Raw genomic sequence first — 13,348 nt, 5'->3', positions numbered from 1 at the left:
AAGAGCAACGGTGCATTCTGTTTACCATTTTTGGGAAATTATGGTCTGTTCACAGTGACTCAGAACTTTGACCTAGGCCATATGAGAAAAGGACCAGCGCATGGTTAACTGATAAGCGCTCCCACTAAGACAGCTTCCATGGTGTGGTTTATAACGGGTATGACTTGTCTTCTAGAAGAACGCATCAATGTAACGTGCATCTCTTGGCAGAAATAGATGGCGATTTAAAAAAATAATTAAATAATTTATATATTAAGTTCCCCCTCTCGACTTTCTTGAAACAGTCTTCATTATGTAGTTTTGGCTGGCCTTGAACTTGGAATCCAGAACAGGCTGGCCTTGAACTCACAGAGACCCAGCTGTAACTCTCCATCCAGAGTGCTAGGATTTAAAGCGTATGCCACCATACCCAGCTACATTAAGCTTGCATCAGAAGCCGACATCACAATTTGAAATTAGTTTACAGATCTGTCAGTGCCCCTTGTTCTTTGCATGTTCGTGATTTTGTTAGATAAGGGCACCTTTGATAATAATTTCATTATAAAGCACTTTTGTAGCAATTGTTGATAACTAAATTTTCTTCCCAGATATATGGTAGAAAGTGTGGTGGAAACATTACAAGGCGTTCCTATAGAACGGCTACTCACCAGTGAAATCTAGGCACGGTCTGAGATACCGTGAAACAGAATTAAATTCAATTTCATTTGGATTGGATTTGTAAGGGAGCAGGGTCTGTTTGGGGATATGCAAATGGAGTTTACATTCAAAATTATCATGAAGAAGATGAGTTACAACAAACAAAAACACAAACGTGTATGCATCTGCATCTGCATAGGTAAAAATTCACAATTCTGAGATGCAGAGAGCTGGCCTGGAGCTGAGGCAGTATATTTAGTAGAATCATGATTTGTCATGAAGGAAATATATGAAGATCTTGTTCTCAAGATGAAAGGAATATTTTTAAGCCAGAGTGTTTTCCTGTGAGTGAAGGCAAAATGTCTGTGGTGTGTGCTAGGAACCCTGGGAGCTTTGATCAAACGCCAGCTGGTACATCAGTTCTCTTGGTAATCTTTCTTGCTGATCTGTGACCCTGACCTTGGGCTTCTGTCTGTATGTCAACTCTATTTTAAGGATGGAGAAACTGTAGTTGAGTTCAATAGAAATTATGCACCGGTCTCAAAAACCGATGCTCCTGTGCATACATGTTACAGATATGCAATTCCAAGAGAAAGGGCTTTGTTTTGCATGGTAGTCATCTTCTGATAGAGACTGGGAAACAGACATTGAATGGTCTCAAGTTACTCTGAAGAAATGCTAAGGAAATCCTAAAAGCTATCCCTATGTTATTATGGATTTAGACTTTAAAAAAAGAAAAGAAATGTGCTACCAAAGGAGTTTGTTAGTGATTGTTTTCTGATTTTCAATCTTCTGAATATAATTCTGAATTTTATTACATCAACGTGAAGAGACTCATTTCTGTCCCCAGAATAGGCCTGTCGTCTCTCTTGCATTTATCTGGGTACTCAAAGATCCTGAGTATTTTCTGGCATTTTATTTAGTATATAACCACTATGAAAAACAAATGAAGATCCACTATGGTATAAGTTCATCTTCACCTTTTAAATAAACACGGGTTTAAGATATTGGGACTTTCAGAAAATGAAATTCATGAAAAGAAATAATTTGTAAGGGATTGAGTGGACTTCAAAAACCATTTCCTTTCTCTAGAATTCACCACAAAACTTGTGTCTTTGGTACACTCCTACGCCAGCATATCCTTCTGGTCAAAAGTGTGTTATTTTGTCAACTACAATTTAATAAGATGCTTGGAATCATGGAGTTAAGTCCAGCCCATAATGAACACCTGAGATAGTCAAGAAGCTATGCCTCCCAGTGATGCTTTTTTAAGTGGGAGATTTAAGTGACTGATTTAAACCTGTGCAAGCCCCTTACAGGCAGGCTAAAGGTGTGCATCTGCAAGTTAGGAACAAGGACATCCTTGAAGACCCCCCCCCTCCATTTTCAATAGGGAGAAATGTGGGTGTTAGTGGATGCATTTATATAAAGTGTGAACCCTCCTGGGGGAGGACGGAGCTTTTAAATTTTAATTGCAGAGGGTGAGCATCTCATTTGAGCAAACTAACTTAATTAAATTCTTTTGTGTGTGTGTGTGTGTGTGTGTGTGTGTGTGTGTATGTTCCTATGTCTGTTAATCCTCCAGCCACACGCCGATCTTCAGACAACGATAGCACTGCAAAGAAAGTTATCTTGGCTTTCAGCTTCTATGAAAAGATGCACATTTTGAAAAGAAGTTAGGAGTGTACTCAGAACTGCATTCTAGGCTTCTACTCCACCTTGCAGTTGTCATCCCTGCCATGTGTAAGAGCTGCAAAGGAATGGACCTTCTACTCTCTTTAAGTTTTTATTCCCAGCAGCATCTTCATGTTCAATTTATAGTAGGGGAATCACTGTGGTCCTTGCTCCTTAGTAAAGGGTTCGGTCCCATATCCCAGAAGATTGCCCTGTCTTGCTCTGTGAAATTGTTGAGATTTTCTATTCTGATTTCTCACTAACGCTCGGTCAGAGAAGTGCTTTCCTCCCTCTGGATGAAGTGGTCAGTGGACAGGACTTTGGGATATTCTTACTACGTTTTCTATTAATACTTGATGAAACTCTAATGTACTTTGTAAAAACTCTTTGTCAGGAAAAGCCCCTCCAGGGACCTGAAGTGTAACCCACAGTAGACAGAGTTGTCAAAGGAGCTGCTATTGACAGGCACAGGAAGGAATCCTGGAGCCTTTCTGTATTTTTATGAGCTAGAGCCAAAGGTCCACATGTTCATTAACACTTCTGTGCAGAAATTTCTTGAGATTTAATACTCAGGTAATTATGACTTGCCTATGAAGAAACTGGCAGATTTTCATGGGAACAATTGGAAGTCATCGCTTAGGTTTATTTTAAATAACATGCTATGTGTCATTACGGATACTGAATCTAAGAGCAACTGAATAGTAGTATTTACTTTGTATCTTAAACCAAAAGTAATGGAGAATAGGAAACAGTGCTTTGGAAATAATCTAGCTACTTCAAAGAATTAACATTATGCTCATTCATAAATGGCTCACATGTGAACTACTTGCATCCCCTTTTGAAAATATACTCTTATAATTCAAACATTGATATGTGTTTCACTAAAGCATTCTACGTTGAAATTTCTATCTTAACTATATGATCAAGATTCCATAAATGTTTTCATATTTTATTTTTTTAGAATTCTCTCAGAATACTGTTTTTCTACTACATACTAAAGAACCAGCAAAATTCCTCTCATAAGAAAGATCTAAAAGACATTTTTATGCTTATAAGTATTTTTAAGTTAATAAAAGCAGGGTTTGCTTTACAATTTTAATCTTGTTGAATAACAGACATTACATTAAATTAATAGAATTACATTAAATTTCTTTTAAAATGAATTAGTCCCTGGAGCACCATCGTGGTTCTTTAGACTCTGTTTTGGTCCTAAAAACATATTTAAAAGAATATTTATTAATTGATAATAAGGTTTGCTTTACATGGAAGTCATTTTTAAAGTTACAATGATCTGTGTGTTTGTGTGTCTGTAGTACTGAATAGCAAACCCAAGGCCTGGGGCCGTGTATTATACATAGGAAGCAAGTGCCTAACACTGGACTGTATTCCAGCCCAGGAATGTGTGTCTAGAGTATAATTATATATATGTAATATAGTATACATATTTTATTAGCTATTTATCCAGTATGTCCATAATATATTCTATGCGTTTTGTTTTTTGTTTTTGTTTTTTAAAGCAGTGCTCTTTCACATAGTTTTCCATTTTGTTGCTGGGAGAGTAGCGTTGGAGTTTCTGATAATAAGATGTTGAAATGTCAGAGCAACTTAAGCACAGAAGGCTTTAGGCGTTTGCGCTCACACTGGCAGTGGTTTTGGTTTGTTGCGTGGAGCGCAGTTCCCATCCTGGTGGACTAGAGGCAGAGACCGCCAAGCACTCTCTCTTTCCCACCTTTCTACTTTTCTCCCACGTGGGCTTCTAGACTGTGGAATGCCGCTGCCTGTGTCCAGGGCGGGTCTCCTCAGTTAATCTGCTCTGTAAGGAGTTGTTCTCACAGGTACACCCAGGGATGGGAATTCCTGAGCTAGGTGTTTCTCAGTCTCAGCAAGATCACAAGATTCGGGATCATCTCACACCGCTGGGCTTAAGACAAAAGGAAAGTAATGGAGTCCTCATCAAGAGGAGGCAGTCATGAAGTGTCTTCACTCTTCAAAGCCAACTGCAGACCAATTGTGTAACCCACTATCCTGCGTCATCTCTCAGAACATAAAAAAATCTGCAAGATCCTACTTGTAGACTCACATTTAAAAGTTGTTATTAAGCACGACAAATTCAATATATTTTATTTCATTTTCGGTCCAGAATGCGTTACCCTGAAAACTTTCAACCGCTAATTATGCCGAATAGAGGGCAGGAACCTTCCTTGTCTTAATAACTGGTAAATGTTTTCCATTTTTAGATTAACTGCAACTGTGGTAAGCAGTTGAATAAACGGCCTCACTCTCACATCATCTCTTTCCTTCTGACTTCTTTTGTCATGCGCCTGCCTTCGGCATTTTCCCACTTAATGAAAAGTCTCGAGTGAACTTTGGCTGCTCAGAGTCTTGGTGGACAGAAGGGGTTCTGGCTTCCAGACAGTAAAACCTCAGAATGATGAAGTCCTTCCAGTACAGTGACTGATGGAATGAAAACTCTGTATTTCTTGTTATCTTTAGTGTGACCTTGTTCACCCATTTTATTCTTGAATTAGAGGAAAATCCACCTGGATATTAAGCTTTCTGAACATGCTTGTCAGGTGTGGCATACAGAAGTCAATGGTAGCTTCACCCTTCATGAGCACAGGGTCTTCTGGGTTCAGATTCTAACTCATCTAACGGGAACCCTTCCTTTATCAACTTTCTTTGGTATTTTGGGCAGAAAACGAAAAAGATTTAAATTTGTCTTTCTTTTATCGAATTTTTCACTTAAAACTTTAAAGCAGCCTTAAGATATTTTCTGAATCACATTTACTGTTTAACTGTATCCATGTTCATTGGGCATGTAAGAAGAAATAGACCGCCCAGGGAGAAGAGGACTTTCCTTATACTATACTTATACTGGCCTAGATATGTGGGTCAAGATTCGGTGCCCGGTGCTAGCATTCCCTGTCATAGCTCCCCGTCTTCATGTCATTCCACAATGCTGAAACAGATCTCCATGGAGATTAAGGTCTGAGCGTTGTGTTGGATGGCGTGTGAATGAGAAGAAGCGCGAACTCGGGATTTCCCGTTATCCCTCAAGTTAAACATCCGGTGTGGGTTCTGATTTAGGAAATGATTTTTTTTTTTACCTGCAGTCTCGTTTTTCGGGGAAGGTAGGAAATAAACAGTGAGACACGTAAGTGTGTGTTACTGTACAGCATTGGAGCCTCTTGGTAGACTGTGCTGTGTTCGCAAGGCCGTAGCTCATCCTTCCGTTGCAGTGAAGTATTTTTAAGGATACATACCTACAAATCACATGTCAAATGGATGTGGCTGTCATGTGTATGTGTGCATAGTATGTGTGTGTGTGTGTGTGTATAAACTATATTTATAATGTGTTATACCTTATGTGAAACTCACAATGCTGTATTCTGTTCCTTATAGGTAATGAGCATGATGCCAGCTCTGTTTCTCCTCAACTATTTTTATTTTTATATTTTTAGATACTGACATGTGCGTTTGGTGAACAACAAAAGATGATGAAGAAAGAAAACCAGCATATTCCCTGAGACCTGGGTGTCAGCGCTGCCGCTGTGCTAAGGAAGTTGCAAGGCTGGTCCTTGCCTAGCCGCTCATCAGTGCTGTAGTCTGCACCCGAGTTTGCCGGCCTCTTAGCCCCCGAGTTTGCCGGCCTCTTAGCCCCTCGTCACTGCCTGAAGATCCCCTGGTCAGAATGTTAACAGTGCATCTCTGCCCGACTGCTATGGGAGGTGATCAGGTGACGCTCACTTCCTGACGTCACGTGGGATCTTACTGACGAGAGGAGCATCTTTCACGTGAACGAAAGCTGAGCCCCTGTGAGCGCTTGTATTGAACATGACTCATGGAGAAGAGCTTGGCTCTGATGTGCATCAGGATTCTATTGTTTTAACTTACCTCGAAGGGTTACTAATGCATCAGGCAGCAGGGGGATCAGGCACTGCCATTAACAAAAAGTCTGCTGGCCACAAAGAGGAAGACCAGAACTTTAACCTCTCGGGCAGTGCGTTTCCCTCCTGTCAAAGCAATGGTCCCACTGTCAGTACCCAGACGTACCAGGGATCTGGCATGCTGCACCTCAAAAAAGCCAGACTGCTGCAGTCTTCCGAGGACTGGAACGCGGCAAAGCGGAAGAGGCTGTCTGATTCCATCGTGAATTTAAACGTAAAGAAGGAAGCGTTGCTGGCTGGCATGGTTGACAGTGTGCCTAAAGGCAAACAGGATAGCACATTGCTGGCCTCTTTGCTTCAGTCATTCAGCTCTAGGCTTCAGACTGTTGCTCTGTCACAGCAGATTAGACAGAGCCTCAAGGAACAGGGATATGCCCTCAGTCACGAGTCTTTAAAAGTGGAGAAGGATTTAAGGTGCTATGGCGTGGCCTCAAGTCACTTAAAAACTCTGTTGAAGAAAAGTAAAACCAAGGATCAAAAGTCAGGTCCCACCCTCCCTGATGTGACTCCAAACCTTATCAGAGATAGCTTTGTTGAGTCACCCCATCCCGTTGTGGGACAAAGTGGAACAAAGGTCATGAGTGAGCCCTTGTCATGTGCTGCAAGATTACAGGCTGTTGCCAGCATGGTGGAGAAAAGGGCGAGTCCCGCTGCCTCCCCCAAGCCTAGTGTTGCCTGCAGCCAGTTGGCGCTGCTCCTGTCCAGCGAGGCCCACCTGCAGCAGTACTCTCGGGAACATGCTCTAAAAACGCAGAATGCACATCAGGTGGCAAGCGAAAGACTTGCAGCCATGGCCAGATTGCAAGAGAACGGGCAGAAAGATGTGGGCAGTTCGCAGCTCTCCAAAGGGGTGTCTGGCCATCTCAACGGGCAGGCCAGAACACTGCCGGCAAGCAAACTGGTGGCCAGCAAGAATAACGCTGCCACCTTTCAGAGTCCAATGGGTGTTGTTCCTTCCTCCCCCAAAAACACGAGCTATAAGAACTCACTGGAAAGAAACAACCTAAAGCAGGCTGCTAATAACAGTTTGCTTTTGCATCTCCTCAAAAGCCAGACCATACCCGCGCCGATGAACGGGCACAGCCAGAACGAGAGAGGGAGCAGTTTTGAGAGTAGCACGCCCACCACGATTGACGAGTTCTCCGATAACAATCCGAGCTTTACAGATGACAGCAGTGGAGACGAAAGCTCCTACTCCAATTGCGTTCCCATAGACCTGTCTTGCAAACACCGGATCGAAAAACCGGAAGCTGAGCAGCCCGTTTCGCTGGAGAACCTCACCCAGTCCTTGTTAAACACGTGGGATCCCAAGGTCCCCGGCGTTGACATCAAAGAAGATCAAGATACCTCAACAAATTCCAAGCTGAATTCACACCAGAAAGTCACTCTTCTTCAGTTGCTGCTTGGCCATAAAAGTGAAGAAACTGTTGAAAGGAATGCCAGCCCTCAGGACATCCATAGTGATGGGACTAAGTTCAGTCCTCAGAATTACACAAGGACTTCTGTCATCGAAAGCCCCAGTACCAACAGGACTACCCCAGTGAGCACTCCACCACTGTATACATCCAGCCAAGCAGAGTCTCCCATCAATCTTTCTCAACACTCTCTGGTCATCAAGTGGAATTCCCCGCCGCCGTATGCCTGCAGTACTCCCGCTTCCAAGCTCACCAACACCGCGGCTAGCCACCTGATGGACCTCACAAAAGGCAAAGAATCCCAAGCCGAGAAACCAGCCCCGAGTGAAGGTGCACAAAATTCGGCCACGTTCAGTGCCAGTAAACTGTTACAAAATTTGGCTCAGTGCGGATTGCAGTCTTCCGTGCCAGGGGAAGAGCAGAGACCCAGCAAACAGCTGTTAAGTGGAAACCCAGACAAACCTCTCGGTCTGATTGATAGATTAAATAGCCCTCTGCTCTCAAATAAAACCAATGCGGTTGAAGAGAACAAAGCCTTCAGCAGTCAGCCTACCGGGCCTGAACCAGGACTTCCTGGTTGTGAGATAGAAAATCTCTTGGAAAGACGGACTGTCCTTCAGTTGCTCCTAGGAAATTCCAGCAAAGGGAAGAATGAGAAGAAAGAGAAAACCCCCGCACGAGACGAGGCTCCGCAGGAGCATTCGGAGAGGGCTGCAAATGAACAGATACTCATGGTGAAAATTAAATCCGAGCCTTGTGACGACTTCCAGACCCACAACACAAACCTGCACTTAAACCACGATGCCAAGAGCGCCCCATTCTTAGGTGTGACTCCGGCCATCCACCGGAGCACAGCGGCCTTACCAGTGTCGGAGGACTTTAAATCCGAGCCTGCTTCACCTCAGGATTTCTCTTTCTCAAAGAATGGGCTGTTGAGTCGCTTGCTGAGACAGAATCAAGAGAGTTACCCGGCAGATGAGCAGGACAAGAGTCACAGAAACAGTGAGCTGCCAACCCTGGAGTCGAAGAACATCTGCATGGTCCCGAAGAAAAGGAAGCTGTATACGGAACCACTGGAGAATCCATTTAAAAAGATGAAAAATACTGCCGTAGATACTGCCAATCATCACAGCGGCCCGGAAGTACTCTACGGGTCGTTGCTTCATCAGGAAGAGCTGAAGTTTAGCAGGAATGATCTCGATTATAAATACCCTGCTGGGCATAGTTCAGCCAGCGACGGTGACCACAGGAGTTGGGCCAGAGAGAGCAAAAGCTTCAATGTTCTCAAGCAGCTGCTGCTCTCCGAGAACTGTGTGCGAGATCTGTCCCCGCACAGGAGTGACTCTGTCACCGACACGAAAAAGAAAGGACACAAAAACAACGCGCCCGGCAGCAAACCTGAATTCGGCATTTCTTCTTTAAATGGACTGATGTATAGTTCCCCGCAGCCTGGCAGTTGTGTGACGGATCATAGGACATTTTCATACCCTGGAATGGTAAAGACCCCTCTGAGCCCTCCTTTCCCAGAGCACTTGGGCTGTGTGGGGTCCAGACCAGAACCTGGGCTTTTGAATGGATGTTCCGTGCCCGTGCCCGGTGAGAAGGGACCCATTAAGTGGGTCATCGCAGATATGGATAAGAATGACTATGAAAAAGACTCTCCAAGACTGACCAAAACGAATCCGATCCTCTATTACATGCTCCAGAAGGGAGGGGGCAATTCTGTTACCACACAAGAAACCCAGGACAAAGACATCTGGAGGGAGCCTGCGTCAGCCGAGAGTCTCTCACAGGTTACAGTCAAAGAAGAGCTGCTTCCCGCTGCAGAAACTAAAGCTTCTTTCTTTAATCTAAGAAGCCCGTACAATAGCCATATGGGAAATAATACTTCTCGCCCACACAGTACAAATGGAGAAGTGTATGGACTTCTGGGAAACGTGCTCACCATAAAAAAAGAGTCAGAATAAATGTGTACCTGCCATACCACTTTGGATCTTTTTAAAATTTAGTCAGTATGAACTTGAGATCTGTATAAATAAGAGCATGATTTGAGAAAAGCATGGTATAACTGAAACTCCTTCCTTTTGAAAGTATTGGTCACTGGTGATGTTTAAATATGCATACTAATTTTTGCTTAACATTAGATGTCATGAGGAAACAATTGAACTCGAGGTTGGTTGTTTACTATTTCTGTATGCATCAGATAACAACTGTGACTAGCCTACGAATGAACCTGTTTTTATAATCGTAAATAAGAGGCATACATTAAAATGCACAACTTCACCAGTAGTGGATTGATGCAACTTGCTGTCTTTATTAGGGTTGTTCATTTCCCATCTCAGAAGCCAGCCTACATAACGTGTTTGTAACATCCAAACTGTTAGCTATTTGGAAGATAACCAAATTAGGAAAGAACCCAGAAGCCTTGTGCTGATTCACACCTCATCAGTCTAAAACTAAGAAAAAGCAATGCTTACATTTTTTCACTTTTGCTAAACGAAATTCTTTTTAACTCTTGGAAGGGGTTTTGCGGTTCCCCATGTGTCTGCCCCCACCCCAGACCTTTTCAATATATATATTTCTTTAAACCTTTTACTATTTAGTAACAATTGATTACAATAGAGGGGAGTTTAATAGATCCTTAAAAATAAAAGGCAGATTTTCATTTTTTTATATTTTGACTACTTTACTAAATTAATACTCCTCCTTTTTCAAAATTAGAGAAGGAAATCTTCACTCACCTTCAGGCTGTTTCCTGAACAATTGACTACTTAGAAATCGTTTTTAACAAAAGCAGAAATGGGTTTTCTTTGGATGGTTTTTACCGTCTCTTTTGAAAGTTGATCCTCACCACTCCTGTGGGACCCGTGACTCTTACAACCAGGATTTCTTAATTCTGGACAGAGACACTGCATTCATACTATCATCTGACTATCGGGAGCAGGTATTCAAATGCAGATTCCTAGGCAGCATCTCAGGTCTACAGAACAAGGTCTCCAAGTGGACCCAGGCGTCCTCCTTCCGCCTGGATCCTGACATGTTCTGTATGTGTTTCTTCCGCACACTGATGTTTGAAAACTGTGGCTTAGGACTTTTCCAGAATATGAGACTTTAATGAAACTATCTGATGCCTATATTTTTCCCCCAACACAGTCACATATCCGCTCAAAATTTGCAATATCGTAGTTCCTATCTTACTATTATATCTTTGGAAATCGGGTTCGGAATACTTTTTATGACAAAAAAAAAAATTGGGTAGAGGGGACAACTTTCCTATCTGGGTCAACATCTCAGGAAAATCTGTGATTATTTATTTGCTCTAATTAGTAAGATTAACTTAATTAGCCTTAGGGGTGGAATAACAGGGCCACTTAGCAAACTCAGGTGATCCGAGGACGGTTGGGAAACTTCTCTTGAATACATCCTTACCTGCTATTCAAACTGTCCTCTGCACAGCAGTGCTTATGGAGTTAACAGATTCAACCCAAGAAAGACATCAAACTCAGATTACCTGAAACCAAATCAAAGGGCACTTATCTATCCATGACAGGACCTACACAGTCACTTCACGGATCAATTCATTTTTAAACAGGCATCAAAAGTAAATACTGATACTGTCTTGAAAGAACGTAATCTATAATTGAGCCACGTGGAATTTCAATCTTGAAACAGGTTGGTTTTTAAGTTCCTTTGTTTATAGCCCACAGTTCATCCTCCAGACAATATTGTTTTGTTTTTCAGTTTTGAGCCAGGTTAACAACTGACTTATCAAAAACTTACTGTGTACTCAACAGTTCTAGTAGGAAGAGGTTTATTTGGAGTTGTTGTACGTACTTGAAGTTGTTTCTAAGATTTTTTTTTTATTACAAATGGACATTATTTCTTAATTATCTAAAATTCTAAATGGTTTTTTTCTCAAGATGATTTGTAAATAGTTAATGGATATGTTATATGGTAACCAGAGTGTATGTTATGCAACATCAGAGAAAGGAGAACGCGTATGCTTATTCTGCTATGAAAAATTCCACTGGCCAGTGAAGTACTTTACTCCATGTTTATACTGTGACAATCTCATTGTCTACACTATATAAATAAGCTTTACACTAAGTCATTTTTCTTGGTCATGGTGAAAGGGCTGGAGCCTTAGAAATATATTGTAGGATGCTGGAGTTCGTCCTCTGTTCAAGGCAGTAGTCTTCTTACAATGGAACAGCACTTAGGTCAGGGAAACGTCCAGAGCCAGCATCGCTTCGCTTTGTTTTGTTTTGTTTTTGTTGGAATGAGACTATGTAAGACAAAAATAAACATGCCTATGAAGGATGCTGTTCTGACTTTCTAGAGAATACCACCCCCCCCCCATGTTTTGTTTAGAGAAATCTTAAAGAAGAGAAAGGGCATAATACATCCACAAATTCACTTTGTTTGCATATATAGATTCAAATATGCACATACACATTTTCAAGGACTATTTTCGATATCTGGGCAGTTTCTTCCTAATAAAGTCATTTGTGAATGGGTACTGCAGCTCTCATTGACGTCAGTAAGGTAGCATTACCTGTTTATTCTCTGCTACATCTTACAGGAGAATAAACTGGTGAGAGTATATATTTTCTATATATATACATATATATATATATAAATGTGTATATATATATATTGACTTGTTACATGAAGATGTTAAAATTGGTTTTTAAAGGTGATGTAAATAATGATTTCCTTAATGAAAAAAAAATACATATTTTGTATTGTTCTAATGCAACAGAAAAACCTTTTAATTTCTTTGGTTCCTGTATATTCCATGTATTAAGTGTAAATATAATCAGACAGGTTTAAAAAAATGTGCATGTATGTATACAGTTGCAAGTCTGGACAAATGTATAAAATAAACCTTTTATTTAAGTCTGCGTACCTGCTGCATGACGACAAATGCATGGGGAGCCCTGTGCATCTGTGCATTCGACAGAAAACGTCTTAAGTCAGGGCAGATGGTCATCCAACACGACAGTATTCCATTTCCGGACATGACCTCTGTGGCTTATGCTTTGTGAGAAAATGTGCTTCGAATTCAAGGGTCTTAATTTTTTTTTCTTTTTAATCAACCACTTTCAACATTAAAGAACTCACAGAGCAACTTCACAACTCTTCAAATCCCATTGGAAACATAACCAGGAATAGCCCAGTGTTCCCAGACGCTGGAATACAGGCACATTACCATTCGTGGTAAGAATCTTGGGTTTACAGCCAGTTTTGATGCAGTCTGCTTCATGATATTAATTTGCCATTTTTATTATTAAATTTGATTTCTTTATGTGATGTAATGAATTGTACATACCGCAGTGTGAATTTTTTTGTTTTTTTTTAATCTTTTAGTGTTTACTTCCTGCAGTGAATTTGAATAAATGAGAAATGCATTGTCTCTAACTTGAAATGACTTCTTTTTTGTGGGCTTTCTCTGGTTTTTAGGTTTTCCATTAATGTTAAAGTCCAAGGTCATAAAGAGAAAAAGGAAAAAAGCAATAGACATGTATTTTGTCTGTCTCAGAAAAATGAAGGGGAAAAAAAAATAAGCAACTGACTAGCAAGTTGGTATATTTAGAAACCTGTAATTAAAGCATAGCTCAAAATGACAGCTGGCCTGTGGTCTGTCTTCCATTTCTCAGTATGTAACTGAATGAC

At 41.3% G+C, this 13,348-nt stretch overlaps 1 protein-coding gene across 3 annotated transcripts in view; it reads left to right on the top strand.

Moving 5' to 3' along the window:
• The window catches only part of Nrip1 (nuclear receptor interacting protein 1), an 86,768-nt gene extending 73,675 nt beyond the window's left edge, over positions 1 to 13,093 (top strand). For all 3 annotated transcript variants that reach the window (XM_029470240.2, XM_021185511.3, XM_029470238.2), the window contains exon 4: positions 5,772 to 13,093. In XM_029470240.2, coding sequence (XP_029326100.1) covers positions 6,145 to 9,639 — 3,495 coding nt within the window. In that variant the 5' untranslated portion in view covers positions 5,772 to 6,144 and the 3' untranslated portion in view covers positions 9,640 to 13,093. The remainder of the gene's footprint in view (positions 1 to 5,771) is intronic.
• Positions 13,094 to 13,348: the final 255 nt, after the last annotated feature.

Source organism: Mus caroli, unplaced genomic scaffold, assembly GCF_978045245.1.
Source record: "Mus caroli unplaced genomic scaffold, Mus_caroli_1 scaffold_17, whole genome shotgun sequence".
Classification (NCBI taxonomy): domain Eukaryota; kingdom Metazoa; phylum Chordata; class Mammalia; order Rodentia; family Muridae; genus Mus; species Mus caroli.
The sequence above is the reverse complement of the archived record's forward strand: the minus strand, read 5'-3'. Positions and strand labels throughout refer to the sequence as shown.